We start from the raw sequence: 19,558 nt of genomic DNA on the forward strand, positions 1-19,558 counted from the left end.
ATGTTATCGAGATGTAGATAATTGGTTGGAATGGATGCAATTTACATGCGACTTGCTACGTGATACCTCACAGGCTTTATAACAGCAGAGCAATGCTGCTCTCCACCCATAAGCGCTGCCAGCGTTACACAGTACTCCTCTCGCGTTGGTCTGCGCGTCTCCATAACGGGTAATGAGATGTTTTGATTGCATTCTTGAAAATTAATTCATCTTTTATTATAATAACTCTAGATTCGTTATTGTTTTGGGGTCGTTTTTCTGTTGTTGCTCGTTTATTTTTCATTTTACTGTATTTTTTTCTGCCTGCTGAAAATATAAATAACGTGTTTTCTAAGTGCGTTAACACTTTTCACCGGAAGGAATTAAATTGCTGAAACATTTATTTGAAATTAAATGCAACATAAATTAATAATTATCCAACTTTTCAGTGATAGCCGGCCTAATGGAGTTAGTCTTCCACAGTCTTTCATTTAGTTTTTCCTGTAACTAGTACACGATTTAAATTAGAGGTCATTTTTAACTACTTGTGTATTTGACATGTATTGAGAAATAGAAAACAGTCAAAACACTACAGCGGTAAGGGGAATTAATTTCACTCTTAAGTTTCGTTTCTCGGTATAGTAGATGCGACACACATAGGCCTACTACACAGACGGAAAAACAGAGAGTCCAATGTCCGTGAATTATTTAAATGAGAAAGAACGCTGTTCCCTCACAACCTCCATCAAATAAAACAACAGACAACCAACCCATAAATAAGAACATATTATGAATCACTCGAGTCTTTGGCTCTTTCATAGGGCTAAGTCGTTTTTTGCTAGAAATGGATTTGATAGTAAACAGTTTTTTTTCGATTATACACATAACCCTTTCCGAATAGATACGCATAACTGCTCAGATACTGAACCCTTTCGTGCTTTAAATATTACTTACGAATTAGTTAAAAATGAATGCAACAAAGTTGTCTTTAATGCTGTGATTTGCATGGGGGAATTATATATATATATATATATATATATATATATATATATATATATATATATATATATATATATATATATATATATATATTAAAGTAAATCCCACATGTATTTAATCAGTACAATTACTAATTACCAGGTCATTATAAATCTGAACACAATTCATACATTTAAACAACATTATCATCTGATTTTGTTTTTTAGGTGGAGTATGTGAATATACAGGTCTCCCAGCCTTCAGTGTGAGTAGTATACTGCGCTTTGAAAATGGGTAAGTATTCACAGAGCTCATTTCAATGTGATGCTTTCTGTAGTGCCCTGATCAAATCTACATCTGAATCTTAATACAGCTACCAGTAATGTGTTTTCAAAATAAAAACAAGAAAGTAACTTTTCCATCTTAGTGTTCCTATTTTACAATCCAAACTGCATTTTCTTTTTGGAGTTTTTTTTTTTTTTAAGTAAACTCTTTTTATTGTTTTATTGACAAACTATTTTTTTATACAATTAAAAACCACTTTTTAAATCTAATTTTAATTGCTGTTTTCAACATATTCGTTATTAGACTTTTTTTTAAATGTAATGGCTAACTGTTGGCAGTTTTGTGTGTGACACGCCTTGGGATCTTTATACAAATGTAATTTATTGTGATTTTCCATGCTTTGCATTATACAGTACTTTGTATGAAAGGCGCTATATAAATGATTTGATAATCTGAAAAACCTTACAAATAGGGTTAGGTGATGCTTGTAAGTAAATTGTGGTGTATAGTTAGAAGGAAGATTACAAATTCTTACAAGAAAGAATTCATGAGCAACATAATTTTCTTATTTTAATTTAGAGTTCAAAGATCTGCCACTTAAGAAATGGACTGAAAACCATGTGAAGTCCTGGTTGGAATCAGTAGGATTGAAAGATCAGTACATACAGAAACTTTATGAAGATGAAGTTACAGGGCCAGTTCTCATGGTGATAACAGAAGACTTTCTAAAAGCCAAGACTGGTATGAAACCTGGCCAAATCGAGCTTCTTTTGAGTAAAAGAAATGAACTGTTAAAATCTCTACAGCAGCACGAGACACAAAGCAATGAGCAGCCTGTTCTCCAGAAGAAAGAAGCAAAGGAATCCTCTGCTGAAAATAAAAAACAACAAACAGAAAAGAAGAATCAGGAGGTGAGCGTGGTGAAGGAACCAGATCCTGCAAAGGAAGAGAGCAGTACAGAAAAAACAAAGACTGGCAGTGAGTCATCATGCAAGAGAGACTGTAACCCTCGGCCATTTGATACAGAGGACATAGACTTTAAATATGTGAAGCACACAGTCCTACAGCCAGAATCAGGAATCATAGACCGAATCACACCCTGTCATGAGTATAAATCTTTTGCCACTGCTGCACAGTTAGATAGACAGAAATTGCAAGCAAAGTTTGCAAACGAGGTTCTCAGATTTGCCTGTGGTTGCATGAATGTTCGTACAAATGGCACAATACACTTTGGTGTCATGGACAGTGTGGAGAATACTAAGCATGTACATGGAGAAATAATTGGTGTACCTGTGAATGACAGAGACTTCTATGTTGATGCATTGGATTACATAGAGAGATGTTTCAAGACCCCTTCTGAAAAAGAAGAAGCTCGGCTCTGTATACGGATGCCGAAGTTCATAGAAGTCATTCACAGAGACAGCCAATTAAAACACTGGGTGATTGAGGTAGATATCGTACCCACAGTAAAGACTGTGAGAGGTAAAATATACTCAGTTTGTCTACCTAACTTTAATGAAAAGTCAAATAAGGTTCAATATGATAAGATAATAGCCTATCGCAGAGTAGGGGCCAAGACAGAACTAATCAGTGAAGAAGATAAGGTTGCCTTTATTCTTGGCATGCCAGAAAGGGACAGCAGAAGAGAGGAAGCAGAATCCACACGTCATCAAAATCCATCAGTGAATTCGGAAGATCTGGGAAGAAAACTGTCTCTCCTTTTAACTTGCGGCAAGAAACGTATAGATAATTCCTTAAAGTACATTCTTGTCACAAACAAATGGGAAGCTGACAGTTTGGAGTGTATCAGCTTTTTACTGAACATGAATATCTTCTGTGTATTTGATTTTGACCCAGATTCTAAATCATCTGGATTGTGTAGTCAGTATGAGGAGCACCATGCAGTAAACCTGCACTTCTTGCAGGATTACACCAATGAAAGTGGGCAGAGCACCAGTGAGTTTATAAAGCACTTGCACTTGTTTGATCAAACCAGTTGGATATTCTGCAATGGGCGCAGTGATTACCTTGGTGATGAAAATTCCTGTGATGAAATGACATGGATCAAAACCAAGAAAAAACACCTAAGAAAAGCAATAATAATGCTTTGCAATGAAATTCTTCCAAAGGGCTCATTTGTTGTCATTTTTCTTTTGATGTCTCCTGTCGAACAGCCACTTATTCATACTTTCCATGAATTTTATGTTGAAATGAATGGCAATGACTATATAGTTTCCATTTCAGAATCAATGGAAAACTATAACAAGTGGGCTAGCCAAGCACAGGCTTCTTGCAGCCTTGAAACACTGAATTGCGCAAGCATAGTTGGAATGAAAATGAGCCATGTAGATGAAACAGTCCAAAGCATACAGCCCATTAAGACACGGACAACCAAACATTTAAGGGTCTTTAACAAGGGGTTGTGTTCACTCAAAAGTGTTGAGGAAGAAAGAAAGTTTTCCTTGGAAATACTGAGCGTTGATCAATGTGATGATATCAAAAGTGTTGATGAGGACTTTGTCAAAAATACTGAAAGGTACTTTTATCAAGGAGGAAAAGTAAGCTGGGAACATTTTTGGCTAGCAGACAACACACATTGTGGTGAAATCATTCTGCGTGATGCATACAGAGATGTAGCAAAAATTTTAGATGACATTTTAAAATGGAATCCGCCAAAGAAATCTGTGGAAAGAATCAACATATACCATCATCCAGGCAGTGGGGGAAGCACTGTTGCACGACAGCTCCTTTGGAACTTCAGAGGGGATCTGAGATGCGCAGTTGTAAAACCTTCTTACCCTGTTACAACTGTCTGTGAACATGCCGTCCAGTTGCGAGAATATGAGGAAAAGGACAGAAATAATTGTCTTCCAGTTCTCTTGTTGGTGGAAGACTGTGATGAGGAATACATTGGTGATCTGAGGCATGAATTAGGAAATGCAATTGCCTCTATGAAGATCAATCCATCAACATTATGCTTTATTCTGTTGAGCTGCAAAAGATCTCATGATCCTGAAAAGATGTACCGGGCCCTACCATTACAAACAGTTGCTGTCACACACAAACTGACAGAGAGAGAAAAGAAATTGTTTGCTCAAAAACGCAGGAACCTTGAACAACAGTATGAACCACAGTTCATCCTGACTTTTGTTTTGATGAGTGAAGAGTTTAAGGAACAGTATATTAAAGACTTTGTGGAACATTTGTTACAAGGTATTGATCATTCATCTCTTGTCACTCGTTTGATCAGGTATGTTGCATTACTCAATTGCTACGTGCAGAACTCCTACATCCCAGTATCCCACTGTGAAGCTTTTTTGGGATTAGGAGTACAGAATGATAGAGCTCGCCAGCATCACTTTGAAAGCCAATTAAGTGAACAAGCTAGACTTGTATTTGTTCATTTGAGAGAGAACCCAGCCTACATCTCTTCAATACGTATAATTCATCCCTTAGTTGCAAAAGAAATTCTGCAGCAACTCTCAAGTGACCAGCAACAGAGTGCAATTGCAATGGATCTTCTTCACGAACAGGTGCTTTTCGAACACAGGTTTGGCCGAGATTACTTTATGAAGTTCATTAGGAATCTCTTCATAAGGCGTTACAAAAGAAGCAAGGGAGACAACACTGATAGCTTTTTTTCCCCGCTTATTGAGCATGTATGCAATGAAGAAGAAAACCCAGCCAAAGCTATGGATCTTTTGAAAGTCGCTTATACAAGTTTTGGTAAGGATCCATTCTTTGCACAACAACTTGCACGACTACATTACACACATGAAAAATTTGAGGAGGCCAAACATTGGGCTGAAGTAGCAAAATCACACCTGCCACATGACTCTTTCATTCTGCACACAGAAGGTCAGGTTTATAAAAAATGGTTCAATGTTAAATATGATTTACTGGGCAAAGAGGAAGCAACAGCTGAAAATACTGCTGAGATAATTGGAATTGCACTAAAGGCAACAGAGTGCTTCAGAGCTTCTGAAAAAGCAGCTAAATCAGAAGAAGATTTAGTGAATGACTCTGCCTATTTTGGGGAAATAGATGTTGGATGCCGTCTGTTGCAGCTCATTTCGTCGGTGAATGTATTTTCAAATGAAAGTGGACATTCAGAGTTGCTGCAGTACCTGCTTACAGATCACATTCCAGAAGAAGTAAAAAAGCCCTGGCACAAATTACACAGCCGTTTGAAAGGTCTACAGAAAAGCTTATGTGAGGCTCTTGAATGGATTTCTGAAGATCTGAGTTACTTTCAAACTGATAAAAGTGAAGAAGAAGAAGAACAACAAAATAGTAAAGAGCAGGAACACATATACAATCCCCGGAAATGGCTGTTAAGAAAAACCACTGTCTATGCACGTTTTTTCAGTGGTACTTCATTCAGCTCAGATACCCACGAACTGGAGTTAGTGAATCCAGAGGATTTAACTCCATTAATGAGACGTATGCGTATCTACCAACTTGGTGGTGGCAACATTACTACCATCCTTTCTTTACTGACTGATCACAAAACTAAACGATCAGGGGAAAAATTGGAACAAATAATTAACATTTATCCTGAGGACCTTCAGAAGGAAAAGCTAGACCCTATAGATCTGGTTAACTACATATTCTGTCAGATTGCACTAGGATGTGCTTTACCTCGTTCTCAAAAGCTTGTTACTCTACAGAAACTTCAAGAACTTAGTCTGCAGCTCTATAAAGAGAGAAACAACAGGTCTCCTACCAGTGCCTTCTTTCTGCATTCTTTGCTGTTTTGGCCTGATGAATCACAAGACATGGAACCCAGTCAACATAAAAATAAAATCCTGATGTCGGCAATCAGCACCTTGAAAGACCTGTATGAAATTAAAATAAAAAATGTGCCTCCAAGAAAAAAACGAATCTTCACTCACTTTTACTTAGGACAGGGAAAAGGTCTCGACAGGTTCATTCATAGAAGCAAGCTTGAAAAATTCCTCAATGGCACTCTAAATGAAAGGAGACTGAAGTGGCTCAGTGGTGAAGTTTGGGCAACTCCAGAAATTACCCAGCTGTTGAAACGTGTTAAAGGATGGACAGAGAATGGCAGTGTTTTTGTACGGGGCACCTCCAAGGGCAGCAAGATCAGAGTTCTCCCATTGCATTCGGCTTCGGTGCATGATACAAATGAAAATGTAACATTCTACTTGGGCTTTTCCTTTTATGGGCCAGTTGCCTTACACATTGAAGTCCTTCATTAAGTCATACAACTTTAAACAATAGTTACTTTAGTAGCTTAGTTACAGTAACAACGTTCCAAATGTTGCGTCCGATGACCGATTCTTACAGTTTGGACTGTTGCCTGATACACTCAAAAGTTCTCACTGTAACCAAAAATAAATTTGCACATAGTGTATATACATGTTTTTCAATTTTTGTTGTTTTAATCTGTATTTCTTCTCAATAATATCCCAATTATAATATATGGTTATAGGGCAGCAGTGTGGAGTAGTGGTTCGGGCTCTGGACTCTTGACCGGAGGGTCGTGGGTTCAATCCCAGGTGGGGGACACTGCTGCGGTACCCTTTACCTTTAGCAAGGTACTTTACCTAGATTGCTCTAGTAAAAACCCAACTGTATAAATGGGTAATTGTATGTAAAAATAATGTGTAAAAAATAATGTAATTGTACGTAAAAACAATGTTATGTCTTGTAACAATTGTAAAAAAAAAAAAAATCTGTAACGGTTTTTTTGTAAAATTTAGTGCATTTCGTGTAGGCTGAAGGAGTTAATTTTTATATTTTGGTGTGTGTGTGTGTGTGTGTGTGTGTGTGTGTGTGTGTGTGTGTGTGTGTGTGTGTGTAAGGATTGCATGTGATAAAAATGTGTTAACAGCCCACGCTAGCCTGCTAGTGCAAGTCGGCAAATATTAAGGAGGGGTATAACGCCCCAGAAGGAGTAGATAGGGATGTGTGCGTGTCAGGATATGGGTGGAGTGTAATAGGGTGCTGTCTGCTGTTATTGGCTTAACGATACAAAGGCATTGCATGCTGGAAGCAGGGGCGGGGTGATTGTGCTGTAAAAAATGTGAACTGTGAAGGACTCCGAGGATTTTGAATCCCTTCTGAGATCTCAGTTTTGCATGCTGATTTGCTGTGGCTTGGAATATCTCTGGTTTTGAAACCGGACCAGTCGCCTCTGCGTGCTGATTATTTTACTCCCTACAAAACCAAACCAAATATATCTTTTCATAAAAAGCAAACATCAGAAAGTCAAGGTTGTTTGCCATTGATATTTAGATTATAAAATATTGCCAAAGTTAGATTTATTTTTGGTTGTACAAATTAGTTTGCATTTGACTAGCATTTCTCACACAACTAACAGTATTTAACATGTCAACTACAATTTGAGCTATAACATTTGTTTAAAAGAGCGAAAGAAAAATGTCCTTTCAACAACAAACACAAGTTTGAAAGTCTGCTGAATAAGTGAAAGTAGGTTAAATACACAAATCCAAATACATTTTGGAGGATTTTACAGTTTTGTACCAGCAATGCTAGAAAACCCCACAGAAAACAAACCCAGTACTATTTTGCAACATCTTAAATAGTTATACAGAAGAGCACACCAACCATAGTAATAGCAGGTACGCAAAGTGAACGCCATCATTCAAAGAAGGGTTAACATAACACTCCCAAAATATTCTGTTGATTTCACACAATGGCGATGTTTGAATACAAGTGGCTTCTTCCGGCTAAGGAATCTTGTAGTTTTGTTTCATAATACTTTTGCACCATTATGTGAAGATAAATGCAACACTACAGTGAAAAAAAACCCAAATATTTCACAATTAAGCGGGCATGTTAGTTTTAGTTTCACGATCATAACACCCCTACCTTAGTTTTGTAATGTTGGATTGTAATATGATGATGGCTGACTTTACCTGGAGAAAAACAAAGGGATTTCTGTGAAGGACGGCTTGATTACATTCAGTGGCAACTGCAGCAGCTTCACAAACGTGAGTTTTTTTTTTTTTTTTGTTAGTTCTGAAACACAAATGCCAAAGTCAAGAGTTTTTTGTTGTTATTATTATTACATACACATTTACTAAACTTGGTGTTAATTACCAGTCCAGATCATCTAAAATAACATGTTTAAAACAGAAGTAAACATGTACATTGCTATAAAATAAATCAACAGACAACACAGAAGTTCATAATTTATTATTATTATTACTAACATCTGCTTCCCACAGCGTTGATGTTTTAATCATAATTATGGTTGTCTTCAACTGTTTACTACTCATGGCCGCTAATACACGTCCATTTTTTTATTTTTATTTAGTCAATGCCAATGATCTTTACCCATTTTTTCTACACAATTTAGAATTGCCAATTGTGTTATTATTAATCCCGGTTTACCGCTGCAACCACCCGGCGACTTGGGAAACGGTGGCTGACACACGGGTCCTCCGAAATGTGTCCATGCCAAGCCAAGCCACCCGGAGACAACACAGATCTGAAGGGCTCCACTGCAGACCCGCAGGCGCCCTATCAGTCACAGGGGTCGCTGGTGCGCGGTGAACCATGGATTCCCTAAGCCCTCCCTACCTGGGCGGCGCTCGGCCAATTGTGCGCCGCCCCCTGGGAACTCCTGGTCACGGTCAGAAATGATATAGCCTGGATTCGAACCTGCGATCTCCAGGCTATAGGGCGCATCCTACACTCCATGCGAGCGCCTTTACTGGATGCGCCACTCAGGAGCCCCGTATGGTGTCCATTTTAGGACCTTCTCAGACCTCACCCCTCCCCCTGTCAATTGTCACCCCTCGAGTCAGAAGCTGAAGCTCCTACGTGCCCCTTACTCCTGCTCTCAGGCCGAGTAGTTTACGTGTGGTGTCTCGTCTTTTACCATTTCAGAATGCGAATATCTTCTGAGTATCTCCACACCTACTTTTAATCCTGTACGCCCTGAAGTGCGTATCTGTGCTCCAGATGTGTGCGTGCTTTTCTCACTCTTGTTCCACTCTCTGTAGCTTGGCATGTGGCCTGAAATACACCCTTTTAGGGAGTAATTTGCTTTTCATAATGCAGAGTGCAGCTGTGACCTTCGGAATGATAAAACCTTTGTTTCTGTTTAGAAAGCTGTTTTAAGCCTATATGCAAACCATAATCAAACCAATTAAAAGTGGTTCTAAAACCATTTACTTTTGTTAAAAGTGTCACGCATAATAACACACTATACAATTGGACCACATAGAGGCTTTTTGTGATAAACACGCACCTTGTGTGGGGCAGGGTACACATTGTTCTAGTTAAAATGCACAAGCTCTTATTGTTTCATCAGCCTTTGTTCTTTTCGTTACTTATGCTTCCCATTTAAATGGTGAAAGAAAGTGAGAAATCATTCAAAGTGTCTGTAAACAGCACATCCAACGGGACGGGGCTTCCCAGGTAGTGGCACACAATTGGCCGAGCGCCGCCCAGGTGGGGGAGGGCTTGGGTCGGCCAGGGTGTCCTCGGCTCAATGGGCACTAGCGACCCCTGTGGACTAGCCTGGCACCTGCCTGTAAGCTGCCCAGAGCTGCGTGGTCCTCAGACGCTGTTGCTGTGAGGTGGCTGCATGGCGGGCCTGCAGAGTGAAAAGAAGCGGACGGCTGACGGCACACGTTTCTGAGGATGGGTGTGTCCGTCTTTGTCTCTCCTGAGTCAGCGCGGGGGTGGCAGTCATGATGCAGTACAAGAAACTTGAAGCCTGAAGCTGAGGGAACACGAAGCCACGGTTTGGAACTTGGGTTCAGGAGACTAGGTTTGAGGCCACTGCATGGTCAGGGGTTGAAATTTGGCACTATGGAGTCGTGTATCTTAATATATATATATATAAAGAAGGAAGTTTGTCTATCTGTGTGTTTCTTTATGCATTCGGACCCCGCAGGTGCCAGTGCAACCAAACTTTGCACGGCCTCCTCTTTCATCCAGGGGAAGGTCGAGGGCATGTTTGATCCAAAATGTTGACCCCCGGGGTACTTTATTTAGTAACCCCATTGCTGGATTACTACAGTAGCCATGTATCTCAAACCAAAATAAAAATAAAAATAAAAATAAAAATAATAATAATAATAATAATAATAATAATAATAATAATAATAATAATAATAATTAATAATAATAATTTTAAAAATAAATAAATAAAAATGTCAACCCCCCCCCAAAAAAAAATAAGGTTAAAAAAAGGAAAGGGGTCCGAGCGCATTGTGCGACACCCAAGATCGGTAACTTATAGAAAACCATAAGGCTACCGCTCCCCAATTTGTCATGCATGAAATATTGAAATATTGAATTTCCCCAGGCAACGCCGGGTACTTCAGCTGACATGCATTGAGAAATAGCAAACAACCACACCACTACAGACGCAGGGGAATTAATTTCCCTCTTAAGTTTCGTTTCTCGGCAGTCACGCCTTTTTTTTTTTTTTTTTTTTTTTTTTTTTAGCTCAGTGAATGCCAGGATATAATTAGGGGGCCAGTACCTCTGGTTTTGTTCGTGCAAATTAAAGTTAAAAGGTATTAGTATTAGTATTAGTATTAGTATTATTATTATTATTATTATTATTATTATTATTATTATTATTGTCTTTAAAAAGCAATTGTATCGATATATAAATATGTTTTTATAATACATTTCTCGTAAAAACTCATTTAAAAAAACCTCTCTGGTTTAAATATTAGATGTTTCTTTTAGTCGCACACTCTTCAGGCACCATTAATTATTAGTGTATTACGGATATCTGTATCCAAGAAACAGCAATTACTGTAATTGAATATAAATAATAAATTGCTGTGGAATCGGAGCCAGGTTTGGTTAATTTAATAACGTTTACATTAAATGAGACATCAAAATAAAATGTGCGCCATTCGTTATAACTAAGCATCACATTTGCAAACGCAGTTGAGGAAAGAAGTGTAGGTTAATTACAGCTTTTGAGACCACTGTTTTACATTACTGTATGCAGTGTTCAGTCTATATTAAAACATGGTCTGTGGGCTAAATATTGCTGTGCAGCTTTTCAGAAAAGGGAATGCATAGAGATAAGATGGCTGATTTATAACCAGCAACGAATAGTCAACATCGGTGGCTGTGGAAAGTTTACGTGTTAGTCAAGTCAATATAGCAAACAAAAGAATGTTGCCATGGCAAACAACACAAAAGTAAAAGAAAACAGGAACAAATAAATCAACTAGAAAGGGATCCCGGGTGCGTTATGTAATGGGAAAGGAATCTCAGATAGAATGGGTTGTTAATGTGTTTTATCAGGGCGGATAAGTGCAAACATTCATAGAAGACAGCTGTGTGCCAAATGTGAAGATTGACATAACCAAGGAAACGCAAAAAAAAAACACATTTCCGTGTGATATTTTATGATGATAAATTGGTATGTACTTGATAGCACCGTCTGAAATATCCTAGAGTTAACAGCATGTTCTGCCAAAACTAAGACAAACACATTACAGAATTGCTCTTCACCCATTTGCCTTGTGATCCATATAGGAAGGTCTGTAACCCAACTGTCGGATTGTCTACGAAATATTGGTAGAGGTAAGTATTTAATCCGAACACAGTATACTATTGCAATCTCTGCGCACTTCAAACTCTGCCGACTCCACCCTTCTTTATCGAAACAACCCGCGCGCGCTACTTCTGCAAAGCCGACCAAACCCTGCCTGCTGTGTCAACGCAAGGTAAGGAAATGCTGCTCTTATTAAATCGCAATCTGACACTAGGAAATAATGTAGAAGAATTAAGACTAATAATAATAATATGTCATCATATGCAGGAACTGTTTCTACTTTCAATTAAGATGCATAAAATAAAATACAAACTTCAACGGTATTGTTACATTTCTGCATGTACTTAATTAAAAGTACAGTATCTCGTATTTAGATTTTTTTTCATATATGTGAAATACATGGTTAATTGTATTTTTTAATGTAAGTGATGATAGCTAGCTTTAACCAGCCCGATTATTCGTTTCGAGTGATCGATGGTTACGATTCTTCCAGAACGTTGCTTATGTGGTACACTTAGATATCGTGATCCGCCGCCCTCCATTAAAATGAAAAAAAAAAAAAAAAACATCTGATTGCATACAAAAAAAATAGACATTTTAAGATTAGGGAATCAAATAACAACAATGAAAATTAAGTTGTTCATTTAGAATACAATCTGTATTTTCTAAATTATAACTACAAAAGGGCGGTGTCAGTTTTTTGTTTTTTCCGTGTAGCATACATTTAAAAAAAAAACTAATTTAGTTTTTAAGATCAGTCTTTTGATACATCTAAATATTTTGTTTTATAATTATTATTCTTATTCTTATTAATAGTAGTAGTATAAATGTATTAACCGTTTTGAAATGTGACGTGTTTTATATGAAGTTTTCAACACCGACGGATGAGCTGCCTTTTTGTGGCTCGTTTCTGTCTGCTTGTTGCTCACTTCCTCCCCAAGTAACCACAGTTCTGCAGAACCACATATAAATAAATCCCTCTGAATACGATTTCACCCTATGCAGTCAAAGTGTATTGTAACATTAGGCCGTTACAGGCATAATGTAGCGTTGGTATCGATGTACGAGTCGAGTCTTCAGTATAAATACATGCAACAAAAATTGGTATTTACAATGTTTTCTTTATTTATTTATTTATTTATTGTTGCTGCCTAACAGCCTAGAAATGTGTCTGCTTGAGTCTTAGCAGACACGGCATTTCTAGGCTGTTAGGCAAATCAAATGCTAAAGAATTATTTTTGTTTGTTTGTTGTTTTAGAATATAAACAATTTATCCTACATTATAACTACAAAGGTCCAAGCCTATAAAAGGCGGTGTCAGTTTTTTTTTTTCTGTAGCGTATTACTTGTAACATAACTTATTTTGTTTTTAAGATCAGTTTTTAGATACATTAAGTCTTTTTTTCTGACGTGTTTTATATAACGTTTCAAACACCGACGGATGAGCTGCCTTTTTGTGGCTCGTTTCGGTCTGCTTGTTGCTCACTTCCTCCCCAAGTAACCACAGTTCTGCAGAACCACATATAAATAAATCCCTCTGAATACGATTTCACCTTTGTATACATTATTAAAGGCAGATCTGTATAACCACCCTTGAAATTATGGTTGATAGGAAAATTTAATTATAATGCATTACTTTCTGGTTGATTTTTACAGGCATAAGGTAGTGACGATGTATTGAGTCTTCAGTGTAAATACTTGTCACAAAAATGGGTAAGTGTTTACAATGTTTGTTTTAGTTTGTGTTAGGCTAGTACTTTCTTTTCTGCCAAGACTCAATGAAAAGTAGTGTTCCGCATTTTTCTTTAAAAACAAATTCTGGGAATTTTCTGGAGTTTTACATATATTAAACTAGGGATAAAATCGTTAGAAAAAAATTTGAAACATAGGTAAAAATCGGGGTAAAAAATCTCAGTACACACACTTTACATGTGGAATATGATGTGTAGCAGTTTTGGTTTCTCATTAAGTTTAATGTCCCTGGCATGTCTGATAAAGCACAACCTGCAAGTCGAGGCCACATTTTCCCATGTTAGCTGGTACTTTGCGAACGTTTGGGCAATCGATGTGCTGACGGAAATAGTGTCTACAGACGGTATTAACATGACATCAGCACAAAACAAGCCAGGTTTATTTGCCTTGAAATCATAAAAAGAAAAAAAAATTGACAGAACCAGGCAGTGCAAGCCATTGGGACATTTCCATCAATGGGTTCCATAAGTTAACCAACTAAAGCATCACCATGTCGGAGTCAAAATAAGCATTTTAATCAAAATATTGTGTATTTCCTAGAAAATAGTACTGGGAAAACATTGAATAATAGACAAAAATGGGTATATATCAGTAAAAATGTAATCCTGTAATCATTCGGTAAAATTCGGAATAAACTGGAATCGCGGAACACTAATGATAAGTTACCTTACTAAAATATTCATTGCAGAATAGCAGTTTGAGACTTTCCAGATTTCTGTGCTTAATTAGACACGCCTGAGGTCAAAAGCAAAAAAGAAAAACAAGAAAAAATCCTTTCACTCAAATTCCACCCTTACTACAAACTTCACTCATGGGAGTAGCTCAAATACAAGCCAAAAATTCTTCTGACATGCTTTCAGACCTGTGTTGGAATAGTGTACTCTGTATAAAATAAAGAAATTGTTCAGTTTACCTTTTTTTATTCTTTAATATTTTCAGAGGAATACAAAAATCTGCCTCTTGAGGAATGGGATGAAGTGCATGTGAGCTCCTGGTTGAAGTCTTTAGGAGTTAAAGATCAGTACATACAGAAACTTCATGAAGAAGAAGTAACGGGTCCAGTTCTGAAAGAGCTACGAGAACAATATCTAAGTGAAAAGATTGGAATGAAAGGAGGCCAAAGCCAACTTATTCTGAGTAAAAGAAATGAACTGTTAAAATCTAAGACAAACCCCAAAAAACGAAATGAAGAGCAGACAGTTTTGCAGAAGGCAGATTCAAAGGACTCTGCTGTTGAAAATCCAAAGACGCGAGCAGGAAATAAACCAGACCCTGTTAAAGAGAGCACTGCAGAAAAAGTGAAAACTGACAAAGCTTTATCCGAGGCAAAATCACGGCCATTTGATACAGAGGCAATAGACTTTAAATATGTAAGGAACACAGTTCTTCAGCCAGAAACAGGCATCATAAATCTAATCGATCCCTGTCATGAGTATAAATCTTTTGCCACAGCAGCAGGGTTAGAGCGAACACGCTTGCAAGCAAAATTTGCAAGAGAGGTTATCAAATTTGGTTCTGGCTGCTTAAATGTTCGTACAAATGGCACAATACACTTTGGTGTCATGGACAGCGTGGAAAATACTGGTTATTCACATGGAGAAATAATTGGTGTACCTGTGAATGACAAAGACATCTATGTCGATGCATTAGATCACATAGAGAAGTGTTTTACTAATTCTTCTCAAATGGAAGCTGTTCGGCACTGTATACGGCCTCCAAGGTTTGTTGAAGTAATAGACAAGGACAGCAGAGTGAATCATTGTGTAATTGAAGTAGACATTGTACCCACAGCAAAGATAGTGAGTGGAAAATTATTCACAGTTCGTCTGCCTAAATTTAATGAAAAATCAAATAAGGTTGAATTTGAAAAGAGGACAACCTATCGCAGAGTAGGGGCCAAGACAGAACCAATCAGTGAAGATGATCAGGTTGATTTTATTCTTGGCATGCAAGAAAGGGACAAGAGAAGGGAAGAAGCAGAATCCACACGACATGAAAACCCTTCTGACACTTATGAAGACCTGGGAAGAAAGCTGTCAGTCCTTTTAACTTGTGGGAAGAAATATATAGATGATTCTCTGTGGTACATTATTGTTACAAACAAATGTGAACATGAGAATCTGAAGTATATCAACTTCTTACTACACATGAATATCTTCTGTGTATTTGATTTTGACCCAGATTCTAAATCATCAGGGTTGTGCAGTCAATACCAGGAGCACCATGCAACGAATCTTCACTTCCTGCAAAACTACGCAAATGAAAGTGGGATGAGCACCAGTGACTTCATAAAGGATTTGCAGCTGTTTGATCAAACCAGCTGGATATTCTGCAATGGGCGCAGTGATTACCTTGGTGATGAAAATTCCTGTGATGAAAAGACATGGATCAAAACCAAGAAAAAACAACTAAAAAAGGCAATATCAATGATTTGCAATGAAATTCTTCCAAAGGGCTCGTTTGTTGTACTTTTTGTTTTGATGTCCCCTGTTGAACAGCCACTTGTTGATACTTTCCATGAATTCTATGCTGAAATGAACGGACATGAAGATATTGTTTGCATTTCAGAATCTAAAGAAAACTATACCAAGTGGGCAAACGTTGCTCAGGTTTCTTGCAGCCTTGAAACATTGAATCAGATGAGCGTTGTTGGAATGAAAATGAGCCACATAGATGCTACAGTTCAAAGCATACAACTTTGTACAACACAGTCTACCAAGCATTTGCCTGTCTTTAACAAGGGGCTGTGTTTACTCAAAACTGTTGAGGAAGAAAGACTGTTGTCCCTGGAAGTTCTGAGTGTTTATCAATGCGACGATACCAACACTGATTTCATTGATCAAGAACAAGTCAACAATATTGAAAGATATTTTTACCAAGGAGGAAAAGTAAGCTGGATGAATTTTTGGCTTGCAGACAAACAATTATGTGGAGATGTTATTCAACGTGAAGCATACAGAGATGTAGCTACAATTCTAGATGACATTTTAAAACGGAACGTGCTAAACAAAACTGTAGCAAGAATTAACATATACCATCATCCAGGCAGTGGTGGAAGTACTGTTGCACGACAGCTCCTTTGGAACTTCAGAAGGGATCTGAGATGCTCAGTTGTGAAACCTTCATATTCTGTTACAACTGTCTGTGAGCATGCCGTCTGGTTGCGAGAATATGAGGAAAAAGACAGAAATAACTGTCTTCCAGTTCTCTTGCTGGTGGAAGACTGTGATGAAGAATACCTTGATGAGCTGAGGCACGAATTAGGAAATGCCATTGCCTCTATGAAGATCACTCCATCAACATTATGCTTTATTCTGTTGAGCTGCAAAAGATCTCATGATCCTGAAAAGATGTGCAGAGCCTTACCATTACAAACAGTTGCTGTTACACACAAATTGACTGAGGAGGAAAAGAGATTGTTCTCTAGAAAACGTGAGAAACTTCAACAACAATTCCAACCCGAGTTCATCTTGACCTTTGTTTTGATGAGTGAGGAATTTGAGGAACAGTACATAAAAGACTTTGTGGAACATTTGTTACAAGGTATTGATCATTCATCTGTTGAAACTCGTCTAATCAGGTATGTTGCATTACTCAACTGCTACGTGCAGAACTCCTACATCTCAGTATCCCACTGTGAAGCTTTTTTGGGGTTAGGAGTCCAGATGGATAGATTCCGTCACTATAACTTTGACAGGTCATTAAGTGAACGAGCAAGACTTGTGTTCACACATCTAAGAGAGAGTACAACATACATCTCTTCTATACGTATAATTCATCCCTTAGTTGCAAAGGAAATTTTGCATCAACTGTCAGGTAACCAGCTACAGAGTATAATCGCAATGGATCTACTTCAAGAAAAGGTGCTTTTTGATCACAGATTTGGACGCGATGAGTACCTAAAATTGATAAGGGATTTGTTCATTAGACGCTACAAAATAAGTAAGGGAGACAACATTGACAGCTTCTTTTCTCCTCTTATTGAGCACGTATGTACAAGAGAGAAAAACCCAGCTAAGGCCATGGATCTTTTAAAAACTGCTTACACATGTTTTGGTAAGGATCCTTTCTTTGCACAACAGCTTGCCAGGCTGTATTACACCTATGAAATGTTTGAGGATGCCAAACATTGGGCAGAAGTAGCAAAATCACACCTGCCACATAACTCCTTCATTCTCGACACAGAAGGTCAAGTGTATTGGAAGTGGTTTAATTTTAAATACGATTTGCTGGATGAAGAGGATTGGACGGCTGAAACTGTAACTGAAATAATTGGAATTGCACTGAAAGCTATTGAGTGCTTCCGAGCATCTGAGAAGGCAGCAAAGTCAGAAACAGTTTCCATGAACAATTCTGGCTATTTTGGGGAAGTAGACGTTGGATGTCGGTTGCTGAAGCTCATTTCGTTAGTGAATGTATTTGCAAATAAAAACGAACCTTCAAAACTGATGCAGTACCTGCTCACAGATCACATTCCAGAAGAAGTAAAAAGGCCCTGGCACAATTTTCACAGCCGTTTAAAAGGCCTACAGAAGGGCATTTACGAAGCTCTTGAATGGATTTCCGAAGATTTAAGTTACTTTCAGACTGAAAAAAATGAAGAGGAAGGGCGCAGTAGTAAAGAGTTGGAACAAGTATACAACCCCAGAAAATGGCTGTTGAGAAAAACCTCTGTCTATGCACGTTTTTTTAGTGATGCTTCTTTCAACCCAAGTTGCCAAACAGTTTCAAAAAGCACTGATTCTTTAACTCCACTCACAAGGCGAATGAATATTTACCGTCTCGGTGGGGGCAATGTAACTGCCATACTTTCCTTACTATCTGACCAGAAAACTGAAAGGTCAGGCAGAAAACTGGAACAAATAATAAGCATGCATCCTGAGGACCCACAAAGGGAAAAGTTAGATCACATAGATCTGGTGAACTACATATTCTGTCAGATTGCACTAGGATGTGCTTTACCTCGTTCTCAAAAGCTTGTTACTCTACAGAAACTAAGAGAACTTAGTTTGCGGTTTCATAAAGAGAGAAACAACACATCTCCTCCCAGTGCTTTCTTCTTGCTCTCTTTGTTGTATTGGCCTGAAGAATCAGAAGACAGAGAACCTAATCAACAAAAAAACAATATCCTGATGTCAGCAATCGATGCCTTGAAGAGACACTACGATATCAAAATAAAAAATGTGCCTTCTAGAAAAAAGCGAATCTTCACTCACTTTTACTTAGGACAGGGAAAAGGTCTTGACAGGTTCATTCACAGAAGCAAGCTTGAAAAATTCCTCAATGGCACTCTAAATGAAAGGAGATTGAAGTGGCTCAGTGGTGAAGTTTGGGCAACACCAGAAATTGCCCAGCTGTTGAAACGTGTTGAAGGATGGACAGAGAATGGCAGTGTATTTGTACGGGGCACCTCCAAGGGCAGCAAGATCAGAGTTCTTCCGTTGTATTCTGCCTCCAGGCCTAATGCCAATGAAAATGTAACATTTTACTTGGGCTTTTCTTTTGATGGTCCAGTTGCTTATGACATTCAAGTTCACTAAAACTGTCCTTGCTTTTCTTTGTGCAAATTAGTTATTTGCTAAAGGCTTTTAAAAGGAAAGACTGTAACTGACCAAATATAAACAAATGTGTTACACCATATTAGGTTCAAGGAATGCCTGTATTTTTATTATTTCTTAGTTTGTCTTAAATACTCTGTCTAGCACAGGCCATGAACGTCAAGATTAAATGTAGGCTGTATAGTCCTTATTTTTGTTATTAAGCATGTGATTAATATACTGTATAGATAAGAAATATATTTAACCTTTGGTTTGGTCCTTAAATCAAAACATGTTTTAAATATAATAATTCAATGAATACACTTAACATTTACTATTAGCATGAGACAGTCTTGTGGCTCTAAATACAAGTTACTGTATTTTCATTAAGCACTTAAATAAAGATTGTGATGCCAAATCCACAGCTACTATTAATATGTTTTGTTTTTTTTAAGGTCAATATAAAACTATAGCAAATTACAGAAAACACAACGCAAAA

At 37.8% G+C, this 19,558-nt stretch overlaps 2 protein-coding genes across 3 annotated transcripts; both read left to right on the forward strand.

Annotated features, from left to right (window-relative positions):
* The first annotated feature begins 114 nt into the window (after positions 1-114).
* LOC117424721 (sterile alpha motif domain-containing protein 9-like) lies at positions 115-6,942 on the forward strand. Its single transcript, XM_034041389.3, has 3 exons — positions 115-169; positions 1,185-1,251; positions 1,822-6,942. The coding sequence occupies exons 2-3, from the start codon at positions 1,248-1,250 to the stop codon at positions 6,462-6,464; spliced, it is 4,647 nt and encodes a 1,548-aa protein (XP_033897280.3). The 5' UTR covers positions 115-169; positions 1,185-1,247; the 3' UTR covers positions 6,465-6,942.
* A 3,999-nt stretch (positions 6,943-10,941) lies between these two features.
* LOC117424765 (sterile alpha motif domain-containing protein 9-like) lies at positions 10,942-19,483 on the forward strand. 2 transcript variants are annotated; one of them, XM_034928372.2, is made up of 3 exons: positions 10,942-11,942; positions 13,427-13,483; positions 14,462-19,483. In XM_034928372.2, exons 2-3 carry the CDS (start codon positions 13,480-13,482, stop codon positions 19,060-19,062), a joined length of 4,605 nt encoding a protein of 1,534 aa, XP_034784263.2. In that variant the 5' UTR covers positions 10,942-11,942; positions 13,427-13,479; the 3' UTR covers positions 19,063-19,483. The 2 variants fall into 2 exon arrangements, with proteins under 2 accessions (XP_034784263.2, XP_058848267.1); XM_058992284.1 differs by having other exon boundaries at positions 10,942-11,799.
* Positions 19,484-19,558: the final 75 nt, after the last annotated feature.

Source organism: Acipenser ruthenus, chromosome 19 (genome assembly GCF_902713425.1).
Source record: "Acipenser ruthenus chromosome 19, fAciRut3.2 maternal haplotype, whole genome shotgun sequence".
Lineage (NCBI taxonomy): Eukaryota > Metazoa > Chordata > Actinopteri > Acipenseriformes > Acipenseridae > Acipenser > Acipenser ruthenus.